General features: G+C 34.6%; 2 protein-coding genes across 2 annotated transcripts; both read left to right on the forward strand.

Annotated features, from left to right (window-relative positions):
- Nucleotides 1-954: 954 nt before the first annotated feature.
- Nucleotides 955-5,129, forward strand: LOC109154641 (uncharacterized protein At1g04910). The gene is made up of 11 exons (XM_019302376.1): nt 955-1,040; nt 1,255-1,563; nt 1,653-1,751; nt 1,949-2,045; nt 2,144-2,232; nt 2,328-2,416; nt 2,647-2,767; nt 2,839-2,982; nt 3,638-3,969; nt 4,067-4,310; nt 4,664-5,129. Exons 1-11 carry the CDS (start codon nt 1,002-1,004, stop codon nt 4,970-4,972), a joined length of 1,872 nt encoding a protein of 623 aa, XP_019157921.1. The 5' UTR covers nt 955-1,001; the 3' UTR covers nt 4,973-5,129.
- Nucleotides 5,130-11,865: 6,736 nt separating this feature from the next.
- On the forward strand, nt 11,866-22,452 carry LOC109154640 (WAT1-related protein At3g28050-like). The gene is made up of 7 exons (XM_019302375.1): nt 11,866-12,093; nt 13,041-13,106; nt 16,194-16,307; nt 18,236-18,461; nt 20,643-20,801; nt 21,429-21,580; nt 22,247-22,452. Exons 1-7 carry the CDS (start codon nt 11,918-11,920, stop codon nt 22,392-22,394), a joined length of 1,041 nt encoding a protein of 346 aa, XP_019157920.1. The 5' UTR covers nt 11,866-11,917; the 3' UTR covers nt 22,395-22,452.
- Nucleotides 22,453-24,398: the final 1,946 nt, after the last annotated feature.

The following is a 24,398-nucleotide window of genomic DNA, read 5'->3' on the forward strand; positions in this document are numbered from 1 at the left end:
GGCCATCAAACTGCACACGATAATGCAATTAGGCCACTGAACTCAACAAAGCTACAATTGAGTCCTTAAACAAACTCATTTCAAGCAATTTGTTTAATTTGCAGGTTTTTCCCCTTAATAACAGGTCATCCAAATTTAAAATATCTTTTAAAATTAACCAAACTACTCTCATCACTTTCTTTATTTTTTTTTAATTTAGTTTATTTTAATTAATTATTTTTTAAAAAAAATTATTTTTAAAAATACTTTAAATTGGGTGACCTGTTAGAAAAAGGAAAAACTTGTAAATTGGACAAATTGCTTGAAATGGGTTAGTTTAGGAACTCAATTGTAATTTTTTGGAGTTCAGTGGTCTAATTGCATTATCGTGTGCAGTTGGATGACCTATTTGACCCTTATTCCTAAAAATAATAAATACTCGAGTACTTGACCGATGGAAGCTCAAAAATATTATTATATTAAACAATTTAAAATATTTTTATTTTTTCTATTTTTTTATTTATATTTATAATAACATCATTTTTTTCGTGCATCGCACAGGTGAATTACTAGTAAGCTATGATGGTAAACTCACATGTTTTAGTCTTAGTATATATATCTCACCGTCAGTGTGGAGCAACCTCTCAGAGTGAGGAGTAAGCAAATGTCTAACCTATGTGTTCAGCTGAGTTAGCATGGTTACATCCTCCCATATGCTCTATCCGGTCGGGATGTGGAGGGCCATTGGCACTGGAGATTCAATCTTTTGGGAACAATATATATCCCAAAGTATTATTAATTATTTAATTACACTTTAAGGAAGAATAATGAATAAATAAAAATTGATCGTAAAAAACGGTTTGGTGTGAAAGGCAGTTGAGAATAATCCTCTGACTGAATTTAATTCCAGGCGTTGGTTTAGCTTTCATCTTCTTCTTCCAAACCCTTAAGACCAATTCTTGTTTTTTTAAAAGAAGATTTAGCTGAATTAGGTGGGAAGTAGCTATAGACTTGGTTTGCAGATGTTGATTCTTCTCCTGTATTTTATGCATGGTCGCTCGGTCAGCTTTTGATGATATATAGCTTCAATTTTACTCCATTCTTTTTTTTTTTTTTCTGGTGTTTATGTCATTGTCAGCAAATTCTTTAGCTTAGCTTCCAATCAATGTTTTAGATGTTACTCTCTGCTATTCAATTTTCATGTATCTTTCTTTCCCACCAAACTTTCTTCTTCAATTCCATCTATGTAATGTAAACATTGAAGAGTGAGTGCAGGGTTTGCAGGCTTCTGAAACATTAACAATGGGGAAAGATAACACTTCAGAAATGCAAAATGGGAATGATAAAAAGTGTTTAGGCAGAAGAGTATTATCAGCAGGAGATTTGGTTCAAGGGAGATTGCAATTGAATGGCAGTAAAGGAGTTTACAGTGGGAGGAAGAGGCCATTATGGTGGCTCTTTAGGCATGTTAGGTCCATTATCTTAACAATCTTGTTATTGGGTTTTCTTTTTCTTTTGGATTCTTTCATGTTTTCCATTTTTCATTCTCTTCATCATCTCACTGCTTCATCAACACAATCAGAGGTATATTTGCCTTGTTTTTTTTTCTCACCATTTACTGCCCCACTACAGCTTGAGGCACTTTGATATATTCACCATTATTGCTTCTTCAGGGTGGGAGAATTGGCCTTGTGAATAATAAAGAGGAAAGAAGAAGCCCGGTTAAGATGTACGATCGGCTTCTAAACATGGCTGCCAGCTCTCTTGCAGAGGTAGGTATGCCTCGTATTCCTTTTCTATTGGGCGGAAGCCGGTGAAGGGTCAAGTTCAGCAGTACGTAAGTGGTTAGGGGATTATTGGGCGGGGAGGCCTGAAGGGCCCAGTCTAACACCTTCGCTACTAGCTATAGTTTTTGGCGCAGTGATCCTAACATTTTTCAATACAATAATGTCTTCTTTTGTTACAACAGAGGGAGTTTAAGCAAGATGCATTGAGGCTATGGCAAGAGCCATATTCTCGGGCCGCCTCCAAATGGAAACCTTGTGCAGATAGAAAAAGTGCAGAAGGTATTATTTGTGGTGTTAATGATCACCCTAGCTTGCTACTTTAAGGCCATCATATATCTGATATTGTTGTAAACAATTGCTATGAACTGTGGTGTAAGTATTTAAATTTGTCAGGGCAGTGAAACTAAACGACACTGGGTATATATTGGTCAGTGCAAATGGAGGCTTAAATCAACAGAGAGTTGCTGTAAGTATACACACAATGCATTCACAATTCCGATATATATTCTTTAAGAGATTTCATTGCAGACATGTTATGTTCCTTCTTGCTTATTGCCATAGGTCTGCAATGCTGTTGCAGTAGCTTCTTTACTGAATGCAACATTGGTCATACCCAAATTTCTTTACAGCAATGTTTGGCAGGACCCGAGGTTCGTTCAGACTAGACTGCAACTCATGGATTATTTGCCTCTAAAATTTCTTTAGCAATTGGGCAATGGCCGGCCGGTGAAGGGCCAAGTCCAGCACCAGGTAGCTAGGGGATTGTTGGGCAGAGGCCTGAAGGGCCAAGTCCAGTACTCTTCCTCGAGAAAATGTCGAATTTTTCTGAAAATAAACTTGTGAGTTACATTCGCCTTATGTTTGTTCGGGTGGAGCACAGCCAGTTTGAGGACATATATGAGGAGGAGCATTTCATGGAAACACTGAAGGATGAAGTGAATATTGTGAAAGATCTACCTCCCCATCTCAAACTACTGGATTTGGAAACAGCTGGGAGCATAGTAAGTGACGACTTTGCTTTAATTTCATGGTGTCAAGGAACGAAAAGACTTATCGAGCTTTAATTTTTCAGGTAACTGATGCAGATATGTCGAAGGAAGCAACGCCTGATGAATACATCAAGACTGTACTGCCCATCCTCTTACACAATGGAGTTGTTCATTTTCTTGGATTTGGGAACAGGCTTGGTTTTGACCCACTGCCCTCTCACTTGCAGGTTTTTCTTTCTAAGCTTCTTAGTTCTTATGTTATTCCTCATTCTTTGTTCACATCAGATGAAGTGTGACTGATTTTGTTATTGTTGTTGGGTGGAATCCGCTAAAGGACAAGTCCAGCACCAGTTGGTTAGGGAATTGTTGGGCAGAGGCCTGAAAGGCTTAATACAGCACCGGGTGGCTAGGGGATTGTTGGATGAAGGCCTGAAGGGTCAAGTCTAAGTACCACCCGGTGGCTAATGGATTATTGGGCGGAGGTCTAAAGGGCCAAGTCCAGCATCAGGTGACTAAGGGGATTGTTGGGTAGAGGCTTGAAAGGCCAAGTCCAGCATACATTAGATGGCTAGGGGATTATTAGGCAGGGGCCTGAAGGAAGTCCCACCAGGTGGCTAAGGGTTTTTTGGGCGGAAGTCTAAAGGGGCAAGTCCAGCACTAGGTGGCTAAGGAGATTTTTGGACAAAGACTTGAAAGGTCAAGTCCAGCACTAGGTAGTTAGGGAATTGTTGGGCAGAGGCCTGAAGGGCCAAGTCCAGTCTTGTATCCTGCCTCTTGAAAATGTGACACTATAAGAAAATAAAATTACACCTCTACTACAAGAAATAACTTTTGGCGTAGCGGTAATCGCTTAATCCTAACAATCCTTTGATTGAATGACAGAGACTAAGGTGCAAGTGCAACTTCCATGCCCTAAAGTTTGTACCAAAGATCCAAGAAACTGCTTCTCTACTGGTTAAACGTATACGCAATCATGGTGGCAGTAGGAGCATGCTGGACAAGCAACTCCTTGGAAACTTCATTTCCCACAACCATAATGAACTTCTTCCTATGAACACCTCCACCCGGTACCTTGCGTTGCACTTGAGATTTGAAATCGACATGGTGGCTTACTCCATGTGCGAATTCGGTGGTGGAGAAAGCGAAAGAAACGAGCTCCAAGCTTACAGAGAAGTCCATTTCCCTCTGGTTCTTGAAAGACTAAACAAATCAAAGCATGTTTTTCACAACCCCTTCTGCCTATATATAGCTCTCACCATTATATTTTTGTGTCTCGCGAATAGATTATGAGTATGTATTGATGGTTTGCAGGACTATAATTTCTCCAGAGGAACTAAGGAGAAGTGGAAGGTGTCCATTAACACCAGAAGAAGCTGCACTGGTTCTAGCTAGCCTTGGTTATAAGCATGAAACTTATATCTACCTTGCTGGCTCAGAGATTTATGGAGGTGAATATAGGATGCAACCTTTAACCACCCTTTATCCCAATCTAGTCACCAAGGAAGATCTTCTTTCACCAATTGAACTTGCTCCTTTCAGAAATTATTCTTCTCAGGTAAAATATATATGCTTTGCCAGCCATTTGCTAAACATTTTCCAACCAAATATGTATGCACATTACAAATGGACGAGGTAGGAACTTCACCGTATCGTGAACGAACCTATCCGGGCACGGCGTTTAGCCGGCCTAATACTCTGCTCGTCCACTGAACCACTCTCTTGGTTCTATGCTCAAACTCTGTGGAATCAGGTATCGAAGAACTATCAGCGTGCACACCCCCTGACCAGGATTCCAAGCCTGGCGGGCAGTTTCCAACCTCGTAACATACTGGTTTTAGGTGATGTAATGTGAAGGGAAGCTAAAAACCCTTTTTTGTTTTTCATTAACATGCTTGGTTTAATTTGCAGCTTGCAGCATTGGACTTCATCGCCTGCGCAACGGCGGATGTGTTCGCCCTAACAGACTCAGGCAGCCAGCTATCATCTCTGGTTTCAGGGTTCCGAACATACTACGGTGGCGGCCGTGCTCCCACGCTCCGGCCAAGCAAGAAGAGGCTGGCAACAATGTTGTCGGAGAACAAGACCATAGGTTGGAGCAGTATTGAGGAAAGAATAAGAAAGATGATTGATGAAGGACAAAAAGTGCACTCCAGGGGTGTTGGTCGAAGCATTTATCGGCATCCAAGATGCAAACACTGCATGTGCAAACTTCACTAGTACACTTACTTGTTATATTCTCCATCTAATTCTTTCATCAATGCCAACCTTGTATTGCATATATCTTTTTTTGAAAATTTGTATTGCATATATCAGTTGATCAAAGAATCATTCTTTTCAATCATATATATTTAGTCGGTTTTTTCAAGTTTATAAACTCTCAAGAACTAACTTTGAAAAATTACACTTTAGAGCGGGTGTAATTTTGTGTCCCTAATTAAGATGAAATTACAATAGTACCCTAGTGGTATATTTGGTCATTATTTTGAGAAATGAAGGGAAAATGGCACTTTTCCCCTTGTGTTGTTTACTAATAGCACATTTTCCCCCTATGTTATTTATGTAATCACTTTATCCCCCTCAATTGTTTTTGAAGTGGCTATTTTCCCCCCTCTCCGTTAAGTAAGTGTTAGGGCTATTAAATATGAAGGTAAAAATAACATTTCACTTATTATTATTATTATTATTATTATTATTATTATTATTATTATTAATGAACGACCTCACTCAACGCCCTAATATACTGCAGTTTGCAAACCAAATTCATTGCTAATAATAATAATAATAATAATAATAATAATAATAATAATAAGTCTCACCCAACGCCCTAATATACTGCAGTACTCCACGTCTAAAATGCACAGTTATATTGCAAACCAAATTCATTAATAATAATAATAATAATAATAATAATAATAATAATAATAATCCTATCCTATCCTATATATAATAAAACCATATGGTCTTGTGAAAATTAAATGGTGATAATCAACATTTAATTTTCACAAGACTATAATAATATTGTTATTGTGAAAATTAAATGTTGATAATCAACATTTAATTTTCACAAAACCATAATAATATTGTTAATTATAATAACAATAATAATAATAATAATAATAATAATTGCAATAATAATTATAATGATAATAATTTACACGGACAGTTTCTATCTTTTATATATATATATATATATATATATATATATATATATATATATATATATTTCAATTTCTACTGGCAAATTATTGTGAGGAACGATGGTCCACATAATTGTATGGATCATGAATATTAAATACATTTTTAATATATTAAAAATATATTATTTTTATATTGAAAGTACCTTACATACATATATAATGTACCCTTAGTATATTTAAAATATACTTTTTATTGCATGCAACCCCAAAGTTCATAAGTTTGAAATTAATATATGGCATAGCTAGGCGGCCTAATATTTAAGATTGTTGATGTGCATATTGAGAACTACGGAGACAAAGATGCGTTATTCGTGGATTCATCGGATACTATCCAACAACACTCTCCAACTTAATTGACGTGAAGTGGCTTAGTAACATTAAGATTATATTCTCGAATTATTAGTTCTCATCTTTTATTGATTACACGCTTAATTCGATAGTATTTGGAAGAAAAAATCAATGTTCGAACTAAGATTGTGATTTTGGTCTTTAAAGGTCAATTGTATGTTGCTACATCTAGAGTTAGAAATCTCAAAGGTCTAAAAATTTTGATCCGTGGTGACTCTAAAATTGTAATTCAATTACTATTGTAGTTTACTAAGTTCTTAAAAATTTGTAATATTAAATACTATGTACTAAATTTTTAATATAGTTTAAGATTTGTAGTAATCACCCACCTTAAATATTATTTTAATTGTAAATATATTTATGTTCATAATTTTATCATAGGAATTCACACATAATAATTATTAAATAACAAAAATTTTATATATGAATAAACCTCATATAGGGTATATTTTTATAACATATTTTCCGTGCATCGCACGGGACAAATACTAGTAGTAATAATAATAATAATAATAATAATAATAATAATAATAATAATAATAATAATAATAATAATAATAATAATAATAATAATAATAATAATAAGTGAAATGCCATTTTTACCCTCATATTTAACATCCCTAACACTGATTTAACGGAGAGGGGAAAAAATAGCCACTTCAAAAACAATTGAAGGGGATAAAGTGGTTACATAAACAACACAAGGGGAAAATATGCTATTAATAAACAACATAGGGGGAAAAAGTGCCATTTTTCCAAAAATAAATATCACCTCCACCAAAATTTGAACCCATGACCTTTAATACGAGAGACCGACTTTGTGCTACTAGACCACAAAATCATTGACACATTGATTTTAAATTTTTGGACATAATGCTAAACAACACTCAACAAGTTTCCACTACAAATAATTTTCACGGCCGAAAAATAGTATCTGCAATATTTGAAGTTATTAAATTACCCTCAATTAAAAAATAATACTATTGAAGGGGTTCCCGCGGGTCTTGGACCGACTCATCAATCTGAGTATGTCATTGTGCGGTCACCATGATCTAGGTTTTTGGGATTTGTATCTTAGGTTTGAGGAACGAACGTAAACCTTTCATTTTGATCCCCGCGCCAATATTGGTTTTATAACTTTCGAGCGATCAAGAACTGGCCAACACAACCGTTAAAATAACGAGTATATGCATGGGAAAAATATAGAGAAAATATATGGAGAGAATAAATATGCTCTATTGCTCATAATTGCTTGTCCTACTCCCCTGTATGGAGTTTATTTGTGCATATTTTGGGCTAGTATAGGAGCTCTATAAGGAATAGAAATCCTAGGTTGCCTCCCAATCGTTGTTATGTGGATCGTGGTCCACATAGTTGTGTGGACCATGGTCCAAAAATACATAATGTACATTATTCTAACTCATAAAATATATTATTTTAACACATAAAGTACATTATTCTAAAGTATATTATAAAGTACATTTACTAAAGGAGTCGACAGTCTAAAGTTCTTAATCGATTACTTCACCAAGTGGGTGGAAGCCGAATCCCTAGCCTCCATCATAGAATATCAATGTTGAAAATTCGTTTGGAAAAACATTTTCACGAGGTTTGGATTACCACAGTAGATCGTGTCGGACAATTGCAAGCAATTTGACAACCAAGACTTCGGTGGTTTCTACGCCTACTATGACGTAGAACACGTCATGATAGCAATAGCCTATCCATAGGCAAATGGCCAAGTTGAAAACACCAACCGTACCATTTTGGATTGTAAAAAAAAAAAAAAAAAAAGTGGAAGCCGCGAGCTCCGCCTAGTATAAAGAATTACCTTTTATCATATGGGCGTATAAAACGACTCTGTGAAAGGCCACTAGTGAAACCCCCCTTGCCATGGCATATGGTTATAAGGCCTAAACGCTTGTAGAGGTATTCATACCCACGGAGAGGGTCATGCGCTTCAACCAGATTAGAACGGGGAGGACTTAAGGGTGGAATTGAACTTCCTAGAGGAAAGAAGATAACTAGCCCGCAGAAACATTGTTGAGTATCAGCGCACTGTGAAACGCTACCACGATGCACAAGCCCGCCTAAGGCAATTTTAAGTAGGTGATTTGGTGCTACGCCGGAGAGAAGACAGTAAACCCTTACAGGGATGGAAGTTGGCCAACAACTGGGATAGACCCTATAGAATATCTAAAGCTGTACAGAAAGACACTTATAAGCTATAGACAATGCAAGGAAATCTTATCGATCGTGTATGGAATGCGCACCACCTAACAATTCTTCAAGTAGAGAACTGAAGTATTGACGAAAGCAACTATCCTATGAGGTATCATGGCTGACATTCACAAGCATGGCCTCCTCTCTATCATAAGTATGCTAAGAATTTGCATAATAAAGCTTTTTATTTCCCCAAAGTTATCTGATTATGCTTGCTATGTGCACCAAGCCATGTGAGTTTACAATGCTCTGGAGGCAACCCACATGCGCGCAACGTACCAGGTTTGCAGGGTAGGCGGCCCGCATACTGTCCTATACACATAGCCATGTAGGTTTGCTATGTTCTGGAGGCAACCCACATGTGCGTTCCAAAGCGGTCCTGTCGGGCAAGGTATGCGGTCCCGTGTATACCAAGCCATGTGGGTTTGTAATGCTTTGGAGGCAACTAACTGACATGCGAGTTCCAAATCGAGCCCGCAGGGCAAGGTAGGCGGACCGCGTATACCAAGCCATGTGGGTTTGCGATGCTCTAGAGGCAAACTGGGCCTGCAGAGCAGGGTAGGCAACATGTTATACCAAGTCGTGTGGGTTCGCAATGTTCTAGAGGCAACCCACATGTGCACATCAAGTTGGGCCTGCAAGGCAAGGTTGGCGGCCCGCGTACACATAAAGTCGTGTGGCTTTGCAATGCGTGTACGAAGATGGGCTTGCAAGGTGGGGTAGGCGGTCCGCGTACACACGTAACTATGTGGATTGCGTTGCTCTAAAGGCAATCCACATGCGCACACCATAATGGGTGTACATGATAAGCGACCTCCACTAGAAAAAAAAAAAAAGTGTACAGGTACAGATGCAGATGCAAAAGAATGCTAAAGTACAAGTACAGATGCATGCGTGATTTGAAATAAGGCAATGAAGGCTAGTAAAACATCCAAACAATCCAGTCTAATGTGACAACAAAAATCAAGTGTATGTAAAGGCATGGAAAGAAAAATGGCTAACTAAACTAAGCTAAGAGAGGAGTTGTAGAAGACTAGAAGCAGATACTGACCCCGATACACCAGACCCAGAAGGGAGAGTGTAGTTGACTGCACTTGATGGGTCCACACTCCCAACTGTTAGTGATATTATTATTATTATTATTATTATTATTATTATTATTATTATTATTATTATTATTATTGTAACTATTGTATTGGATTTAGTCTACAACTAATAGCCTGGTGTATAGGCATAGTTTAGGACTACTATTCCTCATATATTTGTACTGTTGAGAGAATCAATCGATAGACTTATCACTTCATCATCTGGTACTAGATAGCGATAGGTTCTCCCTCTCCCAAAAATGTCGACAAACTCCAGTGAACGCACTGTCATCGCTGCCACCACCGCACCTCCGGCCACCCCGATGTCTCTATCGGCGGCACACCATTTCGTGTGGCTGAAGTTAACGTCGAGGAACTTCCTCTTTTGGCGAGCGCAGCTGATCCCTTTCCTCCGCGGCCAGGGATTGCTTGGGTACGTCGACGGGGAGCTACCGTGCCCACTGGCGGTTCTCACCACCGCCCCTGCCAGCGATGAAGCCTCCGGCAGAACGACGTCCACCACTTCCCCGAATCCGACGTATACCTTCTGGGTCCAACGGGACCAGTCAATTCTCTCCCTCCTCTCTCGTCTCTCTCCGACGAGGTGATGTATCTCGCCGTAGGCCGCAATACGTCCCGCGAAGTCTGGCTCTCCGTCACGGCGGCATTGGGATCATCCACTCGAGCACGATGCCTAAATCTCCTCGGACAATTTGAGAATCTCCGACAGGGTGACAACTCGCCGGCGGAATACCTCGGGCGGGCACAGTTGATCATGGAGAACCTCGCGTTGGCTGGCCGGCCGATGAGCCTGGACGAACAGAACCCCTACGTGTTCAGAGGCCTCCGCCCGGAGTTCCGCGCCTTGGCCGCCTCACTTGCCGTCACAGGTACTCTGGTGTCAATCCCTCAATTATCATATTTTCTCCATGCCCAGGAGTTTATCTACGGTGAGGATTTCCCGGCGAGTGGCGCTAGAGCAGTTGGTGGTCCTCCAACGGCGATGGTGGCTAGACGTGGCCGTAGGCAGAACCACGATGGTGGCTCCGGACCCAAGCAGCAAGGTGGACAAAACTGTGGCCAAAATGGTGGACGAGGACGCGGTGGACAAGGTCGTGGCCGTGGCGGCACACCCCGATGTCAGATATGCAGGTCCCACAATCACTCCGCCGTATATTACTTCAAACGCTACACCAGCCAGCTGCCAGCTCAGGCGCATATGGTGGTCGCCGGCGATGACACCACTACCGCAGGAGGTGATATGTGGTTTCCGGACACCGAGGCCTCTTCCCACGCGACTCCGGGCGCTTCTATGATGGCTCAATCTGAGCCGTACGTTGGTGGTGACATGCTACGAGTCGGCAACGGTATAGGTTTGGGAATTTCTTGTGTAGGCCATGCGTCGTTACCTTCTGTGTCTAGAAATCTAAAATTGTCAAATATATTGCATGTTCCCCAATTATCTATACCACTTTTGTCTATTAATCGGTTCACATGTGATAATAGTGTCTTTTTTGAATTTCACCGTGATTTTTTTGTTGTGAATGACTCCATTAACAAAGCCCCACTCCTTAAGGGTCCCAGTTCGGGCGGAAAGTGACATTTCTCTTGTGCTAATTTATTAACACTTAAAATTATTTTAATAATTTTTATTTATTTATTTATATTATTATTATTTTGAGTGAAATTAAAAAGAAAATTATTATTGTTATTACGGAAACAAAAAGAAAAAATGGCAAAGCAGATGAAAAACAACAAGAAAGATATAAATATTAAGGATGCATGACAATTGTAAAATGATTATTTTATAATTAAGATCAATTGGACAACCAAAAATTCTACTGTTCTTAGTTTCTCAAATTTTGACTTATTAGTTGATTAAGATAATATAATAAACCATTTTATCAAATACTTAAAGTAACGTATGGACCAATTAAACTAACCAAACTTGATTAAACCGGCCAAAATTAACTTATGAGCTATATTATCAAACTGGCCACCATAATAATCTTCTAGCAGTTTGATATATCTTCCTGATATGGTTAAGTTTCATCACCCACGTGACTCATCATAGGAGGTGCATGTGTCATGCTACGTAGTTGCCATTTGCATTGCCAAGTGCCAACACAATTCAACATGCACCTAGATATATAGGAAACAAAAAATAATGTTTCTTTATTCATTCGCATCTATCAAAATGATAAACATGACAAAACAATAATTAATATAGCTAGGGAGAATGAGTCAAATAATAATGCAGAAAGTGGGTGAGTGAGTGATGAGAGCAGAGTGGAGAAGAAAGAAGAAAGATGAAGGAGAGGTTGGGGATGATGGTGGTGTTAATGGTAGTGGTGTGTTTGGAAGTAGGAATGAATACACTCAACAAAGTTGCCACCACAAGAGGGATGAGTAACTTCATCTTTGTTCTGTATTCTAATGCCTTGGCTTTACTTTTCCTTCTTCCTTCAACTATTCTCTATCACAGGTAGCTATGGTATATCTTCTCTAACTTTATATATATATATATATATATATATGTATAACAAAAGAGAACTATGTTTAACTTAAGACCGTAAGACCGTGAGAAGTGCATGAGTACACAAAATCTAATAAATGAGTTTACAATGAGGATGTTAGTTAAATAACTTTTAGCTTATTGAAAAATGAGTTTGATTAGTTGATAGCATTAGCTGATTTTAAAGAGATGTTTATTAAATTAGTTGTTAGTTAATAGTTAATTACATACAAGATGATTTTTTCAAATAGTTAATCAGAACAAATTGTTTTGAATAACTTTTTAAATTTAGTGTTTTGGAGTATAAGTTGTTACAAAAAAATTAATTGATCAAATATTAATATTGAATGTTTAACAAAATCAAACAGTTAATAGTGGTCAAACAAGCTAAAATTAATTGATAAACTAACTATATATGTTACCAAACATGGGCAATAACTACTCCCAGAATCTCGACTATCATTTAGGCCTGCATGAATGGGAGTAGTTAATGTGCATTCATATAATAGAATATGTTTATTCATGTAGTTGTTTGCACGGTTTTACATTAATCAAAGTGAAGATTGATTTTAACCGTCTATTATGATTCATCAATGGGTGAAGGTTCTGTAAAAAAAAAAATATGGAATCAATTTTATTGAAATCTTTTAAGAATGTGATTCATTTTATAATTATTGCAAATTTGAAAGTTAAGTAATGACAAAATTCTAACCTTTAATTTCTTAAGATTGAGAATATAGATATATTCATATTTTTTACAGGGAGAAATGTTCTCACCTGACATTTAATATTTTAAATAGTTAATTGCAACGGACTTCAAGTTAACAACTAATCACACCGTTTGTATACTTCAGTTTCTTAATATTTTATTCTGATTTTAATTTCAATATCCATATATATTTCTTCTACTTATGCAGACTGATGCCTCCACCTGTATTGACGTTTGGTATTTTCGGTAGAATTTGTATAACAGCTCTGCTAAGGTAATTGATTCATTTATTTACTATTATTTTCCATTATTTTGAAATTTTTGTGCACTGTAATTATAAAATTAATTTATTATATTCCATCCACTCTTGGTTCTTCAATTATAATAGGGAAAATGACACTTTTTCCCCCTGAGTTATATACCTATAGCATTTTTTTCCCCCTAAATTATTGAAGTGGTTATTTTTTCCCTGAAAAGTTAAATAGACATATTTACCCTTAAACTAAATATTTAATTTATTTTTTCTCCAAAAAATTATGACCATAATTTGGTTCAAACTAAACAAACACTATAGCAACCAAACCGAAATATTCCAATTACAATTTAGAATCGAAATTCGATATTTAGAGTTTATTAAAATCGTGAACCGGAACGGACGGTTCATGTTTCGAACTGAAAAAATAAAATACATTTATTATTGAATTTAGACTATTTTAAAATAAAAAATAAAATTTTAAAATAAAGACAGTTCAAAATCGCAAATCAGATCCGGAACCGCCGGTTCATGGTTCAAGATTCAACTTTTTTGATACATAATTTTAATAAATTGACATTTAAATATTGGGTTCTAGATCTGAATCATAACCATAAACTATTAATTCAATTGCTTTAGTAACGGTTCAATTCAAACCGAACCGTGTTCATCCCTACGTATACGCAATAATTTGTTGGAGTAATAAAATAAATAAAATGTTTACTTTAAGGGTATAAATGTCAATTTAATATATTAGAGGAAAAAGCACCACTTTTAGAATAATTGAGGGGGCTAATGTGCTTACCTAAATAATTGAGGGGGAAAAAGTGCTATAAGTATATAACTCAGGGGTAAAAAGTACCATTTTCCCATTATAATAAAATTTTCACTTTTAATCTTGATCTTGGTTCTTCAATTATAATAAAATTTTCACTTTTAATCTCGATTTTGATTTATTCAGTTTTAGTACTTGACTTCTTAAAAAAATCTTTTTTTTATTTAAAATGTTAGTGAATATGATATGGAAAAGTTTTTTTTTTTTTTTTTTTTGAATGCTGCTGGTTCTATTACAATGTAGTATCTGTTGGCCTCCACTAAAGCTTGAACTCACAACCTTCTAAATAAAAATTCAATCCGAATACCATTAGACCACATAATCTTGGTACATGGAAAAGTTTAATTTGGTCAAATTTTCACAAATGAAAAGTGTATTTTAGTTTTTTTTTTTTAAAAAAAAAAACTAACTAAAGTGGAATATTTTTCAAAGAGAAAATTGTAGTTTGTCCACGAGTTATAAAAGCATATGTATGTAATTTTTGTCTCTAAATAACATATAATTGCAATAGTACATACTCCTAAATCCTAATAATCATATTTAGTTTTTGTTATGATAGATTTAGCTATTTGGATGGAAACCTAAAAAACAGAGAAAATTTCAGGTCATATGACTATAGGGGACTATAGGGGCTTTGTTAATTTTAGCACTTGACTTTTAAAAGTGTCAATTTAATATCTTAAGTATGTACATTTTGTCAATTTTGGTTACTCCAATCAAATTAGCGGTCAAATTTCGCCGAAAAAAAAAGACAATTTTACCAGACTTCAAAAGACGATTTTGCCCCTCAGATTATAGACTAAATGAAGGATTAAGTTTTTCTGGCGAAATTTGACCAGCAATTTAACTGTAGTGATCAAAATTGATAAAAATTACATAGTCAAGGTACTAAATTGACACTTTTAAAAGTCAGGTGCTCAAATTAACAAAGCCTTATAGTCATATGACCAAAATTGAAATTTTCTCCTATAAAACACTAATATGGGTATTACCAAATGAAAATAAGGTCCTCTTATAAAAATGTGATCACCGATTATAATCTCTCATTATATCTTATCAATGGTTAAGAGTTTTAGTATTTAAAAAAAAAAAAAAACATGAGGTCAATTTTGTAATTATAATAAATTTTAAAGTTATATTTCATGAGTAACTGAAGTTATTTAATTTACAATTTTTTTTTTGAATGCTACTAGCTCTATTACATTGTAGTATCTGTTCATATACTTTCTCAACCTACTGAAACACAAAGAGCCAATAACGCCTCCACTGAGGCTCGAATTTACAACCTTCCAAATGGAAGTCCAACCCGGATACCATTAGACCACATAGTCCTGGTTATTTAATTTACAATTTAATTTACCATAATATTAAGTTTATGTGAAATTTATGTATTTAGAAACTACATTAAAAGTATTATTGAACACACACACACACACACAAAAAACAAAACAAAACAAAAAAAAAACAAAAATTAAATATTATAACTAAATACTAATGACAACAAGCAAAATAGAAATAGTTAGTTTGACTAATAAATAGGAAATAAGACATATAAAATTGAGTTAATTACCGAAATGGTCTCTTGACTATAGCGAAGTTATTAATTTAGTCATTGACTATTTTTCTTGACCAATTAAGTCCCTCAATTTTAAAAATCTTAACCAATTTGGTCATCCGTTTATTTTGCCGTTAGACATCCGTTAACTTGGCACCATTTTGATCATCATTTGCACCATTTTCTCTAAAAGTTAGTTACTGAAATGGTCCCTTGACTATAGAGAAATTATCAATTTGGTCCTGAGTTAACGGATGTCTAATGGCAAAACAAACGGACGACTAAATTGATTAAAATTTTTAAAGTTGAGGGACTCAATTGGTCAAGAAAAATAGTCAAGGACCAAATTGATAATTTCGCTATAGTCGAGGGACCATTTTGGTAATTAACTCCATATAAAATGGACATAAGAATGTTAAGAATGTGTGAACTACTTTGTGCAATCTGTAATGTTAGATTGTGTAACTATTATTACCTGATTGTGTAATTTGTAATAACTGATTGTGCTCTTAAAAAACTATCGAAACATACTATAAAGTATTTTCCAAATAAAAAAACACGGTGGAAGTTTCTTAATTAATTTGAACATACATATGATTATATGATTATATAACTTGTAATGTATGATTGTGTAATAATCACTACTATTGAATTGTGCCGTTTGCACATAGAACCTAATTTTCATGTATTCCTGACCTTATATATTTTTTGGTCTCAGCTATGCTGGCCAAACTTTGCAATACATAGGCATCGAGTATAGCTCTCCAACTTTGGCATCCGCAATGGCTGACCTTATTCCCGCCTTCACATTCATATTTGCGGTCGTCGCCGGGTAAATATTTCTCTCCATACGATAAGTGTATACATAATATTGAAAATGTTTAATTTTAATATAATTTTTTTTATTGCGTTACAACTATTTCAACTATTAAATTTGAGAGAACATGATTGATAATTGTTTGCAATTTGAGAGACTATGATTTTTTTAGAAACATTCATGATTCTTTACAAGGTATATAATATCTATTTTATACTTTTTTAAAATTTTCAGCCCAAAAAATCAATGCCAGCCCGACTATCGGAATAATAATAATAATAATAATAATAATAATAATAATAATAATAATAATAATAAAACAATAATAACGCTCTCACACGATGAGAAAGTGAATCTCTCTCTAATTCATAAAAGTGAATCTCTCCTCAAGATGAAAAACAGAGCATAATGTGCCACGCTGATACTCACGATGTCAGCGTGAGTCTTGATAATCATTTCAAAATGTATTTTTCTGCATTTTCTTTGTTCTTTTGAGGCCTAAGGTCATGTCACATCGTGAGTCTTGATAATCACTTCAAATTGTATTTTTCTGCATTTTCTTGGTTCTTTTGAGGCCTAAGGTCATGTCATGGTACTTCTGACTCGCTCTTTTTTATTTTCTTGATCTTCCATGACTCTTCGAACACACTCTTTGTACCAATATGACTTTAAAACACATTCAATTGAATTTCAATTTATATGATTTTACAATCAATATAATGCTTCCAAATCACCTTAATGGACTAAAGAATCAAGAATCAAATAAGCATATATTTAGCTTCTAATTAACACAAAATCATACGATTTTTATGTCTAATATGTACATAAAAATAGTAAAAATTAGCACTAATTAACCAGCTTTAAAACGGCATAAATTGTCTACTACACATGAGATGTCAATTGAACTAGCCACTTGGTTTCAGGCAGGGCCGTATTTTAAGTTTTTGTGGCCCTGTTCTAGTAAATAAATGTGGCCCTACAAAATTACAATTTTGAAAACCAATACATGTAAGTTTCGAACCTTTGACCTACAAGTTAAAATACAATAAATACATATTCTCACCACCTCTTCATAAAACCTTTTATATTCAATTGAAAACTTTTAATTTTTATTTCGAAACTAACTGTGTAAAAATTAAATATTGAACCTCTAAAATTTGGGGCCCCTCTAAAATTGGGGGCCCTGTGCGGTAGCCCAGCTTGCACAGCCTAAAATCCGGCCCTGGTTTCAGGTCAGCTCTATTGACTTATTGGGCTTTAATTTTCGGTTTTGAACTTATAAAGTTAACAACATACTATATTGTTTAAGTCAAGAAAACAATACTAAAGAGGAGATTACACACAATCTCACATGTATATTTTATTCTACATCACTTATATAACAAATAGTACGGAGTACCTAATCTTGAACAGCTTAGGCTATTGACCCATAGGGCCTGTCAATTTCAAGCTAATTGATTTGTACCAGGCTTCAATTTTTGGGCTTACACATAAAAGCAAATTGTAATATGAGTTGCAATGAAAGTATTCAAAGATATTAATGGTGATTGATGAGTTGTTATACCATGGATCAGGAGGTCCACTTTGCAAGGTGGACTTTGCTCTTAAATGACGTAAAAATTTATATTTTTTAGTATTAGAATTGTGAACTTCTAAAATATAAATTGTGTTTCTAAGTCAAAATATATAACAACTTTAGAAGGGAATTTGTGAATACAATACAGGGTATGTTAATATTGTGTGATTGCAGTAATTGTTTTGCTTTTTTGACAATTATCGTGATTGGCCCCCTCGCATTCTTAAATCTTGGCTCCGCCTCTACATATATGTTAACATTATGTATTCGTGGTATTCAAATTCTGAATTTTTAAAAGGTAAATTGTGAACGTTAAATCCGGGTCCACAGAATAATTTGGGGTGATTGATGTTTAATTGATGATTAGGATGGAAATATTATCATTGAAGGAACGGAGTAGCTTAGCCAAGTCTATTGGGACGATCGTTTTGATCACAGGGGCTTTTGTGATTACCTTCTATAAGGGCCCTCCATTATTGCTGTTTCAACACGCATATTATAACTCTCTACTCCCCCAGCAATCAAACTGGATCCTCGGAAGCTTTATCCTCGTCACTTCTAGCCTCTTCATCTCGATGTTGTTCCTTGTCCAGGTAAATCCTTGTCGGAATAGTTCTTTTATCACGGTGTATAGAGAAAATTGTGTTTTTGGTCATTCAGAAATTATATTACCTTATGCAATGTAAGACCTCTCTTATTAGCAAATTGTTAATTTAGTCTTTTTGGTAGTGTTGGACGGAGGTCGTTGGGTTGGTGAAAGGCCAAGTCCATTACCAGCCACCAGGTGGTTAAAAAGATTGCCAAGTGGAGGCTAGAAGTGCCAAATCCAGCACCCTGTCTATAAAAAATGTAGCGGCATAAGAAAATGAGTGGGGTAGACGTAGTGGTTTTTGTGGATCTTTTCACAATTTCTCATATCCTCCTTCAATTTTCATCCATTCAAGAAAATTACTACTATTTAAAAATATATTTTCTAGTAATAAGATGTGAAACCAGGATTATTTATAAATTGAGGAATAAAATAAGTGATTTTTTGGGAGAATCTCATCATTTTGGGTTTAAGGGGAAAAAAAAAACGAAACTCAAATAGGTCATGTATGAAGAGAAATTTAGGAAAGAAATGAGAAACTATGAAAAAGCAATCGTTATACCGTGTCTCCCAAAATGACATCGTTTTGTTATGTTGTATGGGAATTAACACGACGAAAATGTATGTGTATTCAATTATAAAATTCTGTGTTTTTAGATATAAAATTATGTGTTTTTAGGTATAAAATTTTGTACATTCGGAACAGGGGATTTTTATCATTTTAAATAAAATTATGTATTTTCTGGTATAAAATTCTGTGTTTTCTATTATATAATTCTATACATTCGAAACATGATGTGTTTTCAGGTATAAAATTCTGTGTTTTCTATTATATAATTCTGTACATTCGAAACATGGGGATTTTGAGTTATAAATATTCTGTGTTTTCAGGTATATAATTTTGTGTTTTCTATTATACAATTCTGTACATTCGAAATATGAATTTTTTTAAAGAGTTAGCAAACACGCGAAAAAGAAAGATACAAAATGATATCGTTTTGGGCCATGATGTACAATGCATTGTGTGCCCTGTGCACGGTATAATTTGCCATGAAAAAAAGTCTGATCTTCCAACAATTTTCTTACTAGTTGGAATGTCAAAATGGGCCGAAACTCCCGGATCTGTTTTAAATCGTCTAGCAGTTAGGCGGATTAGGGTCTAAAAAAATTTTCTTGTAAAAATATGGGCTCACGGGCTTGGCATATGTGAGTTGGTGGTTTTGATTTGGGCAAATTATGCTGTGCATCCGTATGCACATGGTGCATACGGACGCAAAAATGACATCGTTTTATTAAAAACGCGTGTCTCCCCTTAAAAAAAAAATCAGGTTCGATTCCCACCAACAACATATGAACTAAAATTTCAGAATCGATGAACTATAATTTCATAATCGATGAACTATAATTCCAGAATCTATGAACTAAAATTTCAGAATTTGATCTATGAACTATAAATTCCAGAATGAATGAACTAAAATTTCAGAATCTTTGAACTAAAATTTCAGAATCGATGAACTACAATTTCAGAATCGATGAACTACCATTCCCGAATCGATGAACTATAATTTCATAATCTATGAATTAAAATTCTAGAATGAATGAACAACATAATGTTGTTGCTGGGAGTCGAACCTAAATTTTTTTTTAAAGAGGAGACGCGCGTTTTTACTAAAACGACGTCGTTTTTGCATCCGTATGCAGCATGCATGGTGCATACGGATGCACAGCATAACTACTCTTTTAGTTGATGCCTGGTGTGTGTGTATATATTACTAAACATTAAACAAATTAAAATCTAAAATATTTTAATTTCTAAACACAAAAAAAAAATCTAATATTATTTAGGTTAAATTATTAGAATATAGAATAATATTTTATAATAATAAATTTTTTAACTTTTAAAATTGGCTCGGGAGCTCGCATGAGGCGGGCTAGGATTAAAGAATTCTAGCTCGCAAGCTTCACTAATCGGCCCACAAAAATTATAACTTGTGATGGGGTAAGTTAACCCGCATTGACACCTTTACTACTAGGAGTGACGAAATCGATAACTTATTAAAGAAATCTGGAATTACATTGCAAAAAAATTAAATGAGAGGTCTTACTTGCATAATGTGTAACAAATGTGAATTTTCTAATAGTTGCTTAATTTGTAGTTGAAGTGTTATGTTTTTGAACATATCAGGCATGGATCTTGAAGGACTACCCCGGGGAGTTAATGTTAACCGTAATCACTTGTGCCCTTGTCACTATACTATCAGCTATAGCTGCCATGATTGCTGAAAGGAATGTAAATGCTTGGAAGCTAAGACCAGATATGGAGTTGATAGCTATTTGTTACAACGTGAGTATCTGTTAGGATCAAGTGCTTATTATTATGTCAAAGATTATAACTCGTAGCGAAGGCGTAACTTTATTTTTCATATACTGTCACATTTTCGAGAACTATGGTGTTGGACTTGGCCCTTCAGGTCTTTGCCCAACAATGTGTTGGACTTGACCTTTCACTAGTCTGAACAACAATTCCCCCTTCCAACATCTGTCATGATGACTCGAACCCTTAATCTGGCTCTGATACCAATTGTTAGGATCAAGTGTTTAACATTGCACCGCCAAAAGCTATAACTTGTAGCATACGATCGAGCAACTTTATTTTCTTATACCGGACATTTTCGAGAGGCATGGTGTTGGACTTGACCCTTCAGCTTCAGCCCGACAAACCCCTTAAGCGTCATCAGCTGGTGCTGGACTTGACCCTTTACCTCCCTCCGCCTAATAGTAGTATATATGATTTTAATTTGTTAAGAATTTTAAGGTGTCGATTGACACCATATAGATTTTACTAAATATATATAATATATATATTCGACATAAACAAACATACTATAGGACCATCAACATCGTTGTTAGCATTTCTTATACTTTTGTGTGTTACTTAGATTGATTAACTTGAAGTGATAATGGCATGCAGGCAATTATAATGGTTGGGTTTCGGAGTGTTGTGTATGCGTGGGCTGTGAGGAAGAAGGGACCGGTTTTTGTTGCAATGTTCATTCCTCTGGGAATGGTGGCTGCTGTTATCATGGGGGTGACTTTTCTTAGAGATGATCTTTATACTGGAAGGTTAGCTCCTTATCTTTTTAGTAACATTATTGTCACAATTTTCACATACTTTAATTAAATAGGTTATTTTTTATTGGAAAACACAATATAAGATTAGGAATGGTTACTGCCTTACTGGTGAAAAGTATGTGGGGTTATATTCATCACCTTCAAACGTGATGTCTCACACTGACCCTCGCACCACTCCATTCCCACATTCAAGTGGTATATTTTCTCCATCTAGGCATACATATATACTACATGTTTTTTGTGTATCTGCCCTACACCGTACCAAGCGGGTACTATCTGACTCTAGCATCAACTAAAAGAAGATCCAACAACCCTTACTCTAAAACTGGTTTGCGACCATCCTTAGTCTGACCGAGGTTAGCAAGGAAATCAGCATATTTGTTGCTTTCCAAAACGCATGCTTAAGTATCACATTTTCAAAACGCATACATACTACATACATTTATTAGCGGATGCACTACTAAAAATTGTTCAATGCACTATAATATTACGAAAATAGCACTATTCTTTTTATTTTTCTTTTATTTTCCACCATTAAATCAAGGTGTTATGTTATGGTTTTTTTTTTTTTTTTTTTTTTTTTTTTTGCATAATTTATTACGGAGTATTACTTCTTTTTCACTAAATCATGTACATATATATTTGGAATATATGCAGTGTGATAGGAGCAAGCATTATAGCTCTGGGATTCTATACCGTGATGTGGGGGAAGGCAATGGAAGTGAAAGAAAACATTGAAACCAATATAGACAATAGCAATGAGAAAGTGCCTCTTTTGCCCCCTAATAAAGGGGATAGTGTATAAAACTTTCCTAAAATATTTTAATGTTTCCATATAGGTCTACTCTCTACCAGAGTATTAATTTTTTATTTTTTTTATTTTTATTTATTTATTTATTTATTTTTTTGGTAGTTACCACTTAAAAGATTTGAAATAAAATTAATATCAACTTTAGTTCCATGAATATGAGGTTAGACTTGTTGTAAATGAATATACATGGGGATTAAAAAAAATTAAAATAAATCTTTAGGTATATATAAAGTCATTACTTTAAAGTAGTAATATTTATGTACATTAAGTTTTGTTTTTATGAATATATGGAAAGAATATTATGAGTCTTATAAAAATAGATATATAATGTACTCATAGTTTGATGTTTAATTATTGTAAGTGTACAAATGATACACGTTAAATTTTATTATAAATTGACTAATTTATTTGTTAAAATGTTAGAATTTAATTTAGTTATAATGTTTGGATCGACTCCTATCAAGTTATAATATCAGTCTCTGGCATAGCTTCTGGATTTAGCAAATATCATTAGTGATCTTCTTACTAATTTCAGCTGGTCAAAATTATTAATCGGCATTATTTAAATTAAGTGGATGTCATTTATCAGTAAGTTGTGGTCATCACACTTTGGGGAAAGATATTTACATGAAATTGAATATAAAAAGGAGGATTTTCTATCATTTCACTTCACGGATTTCTGAATAACATTCAGAGGATTATTGTCTTTATATTAAAACACTTTTATCAGTTTATTATATTATTTTGAAGTGATGATCTCATTGGATTAGACTCCCGGAAGCTGGGTCAGCAGTATCAACGCCTGAAGCAGAAATCGGCATGCATACACCTTTCCTAAATTAGATGTTGAGAAGATTAAAGTTGGTTGTTGTGACTAAGGACTTTTGTATACAAACTCCCTTGTAATCTTGATGAACATCTAGTGGATTGGGCTGACGTGAGTTGCCCCACAGACGTAGGAAGTTTTGCTCCGAACTGCGTGAACAATTACTATATTCCTGATTCTACTTTCTTACCTTTAATTTGTTTTTGTTAATTCAAAAATTAACATAATTAATGGTACGTTAATTCTTTAATTAAAACCAAGTAGAACTATAAGTATTAGCTTGCATTCAAGACTCACAGTACAATTTCATTTATATACATTAAGTTTAGGTGTATGATCATATAGAACAAATATTATGAACGTAGTGTTATTATAACATGATGCATATGTAATGTAATTTTATATACATTAAATTTTATTTTTATTAATATTATGAACTTACTACAAACTGAATTGAAATAAATGTGATGTACTAGTAATTTAGTGTTTATGTACAGTAAGATTTAGATTTATTAACATACTAGTTTTTTTATGCGCTTTGCACGAATGGGATAATGCCCAATGATTATTTTTAAATAAGTATTTCAAAGTATATCAATGCAATATTATATAGGAGATGTTTATGCATAGGTAAATAAATGTTAAATTTGTTTATTTAAATCGGTAATTTAAAGTATATAAATTGAAGATAATATATGAGGGATTGATTATAATTGTCACTAAAATAAATGTTTGCAACATTGTAGTAACTCTAGTCTAAATACTTAGTCTTAAAGCGATAGTCTAAATAAATACTATTTTTAGTTTAAATTTCTCTAATTATTAGTAATTCTCTTTTGGGTAACATTGTCATTGTTTTCATCTTCAGTACATGTCTTTTCTTTTTTTATTTTTTGTTGGTAGTGTGTCATGTGCCATTAGGTTACTGGTGGCAGCATAGAGAGATTCATCATGCAATGAGATTATGGTGTAGGAAGCTTTAGATTTGCATTGCTGCGTATATGACTGAGATTTTAGTTGTAATATGGACAATAATGATGTAAGAACAATTTTGTCCGATAAAAAAATAATTGTATAATATTTGTAAAGTAATGTACAATTGTACCACTATAAAAAAATACAAAAAATATTAATACCATAATTATCTAAATCATTCGAATAATAAAAAAGCA

The sequence above is a fragment of the Ipomoea nil genome, unplaced genomic scaffold (genome assembly GCF_001879475.1).
Source record: "Ipomoea nil cultivar Tokyo-kokei standard unplaced genomic scaffold, Asagao_1.1 scaffold2653, whole genome shotgun sequence".
Lineage (NCBI taxonomy): Eukaryota > Viridiplantae > Streptophyta > Magnoliopsida > Solanales > Convolvulaceae > Ipomoea > Ipomoea nil.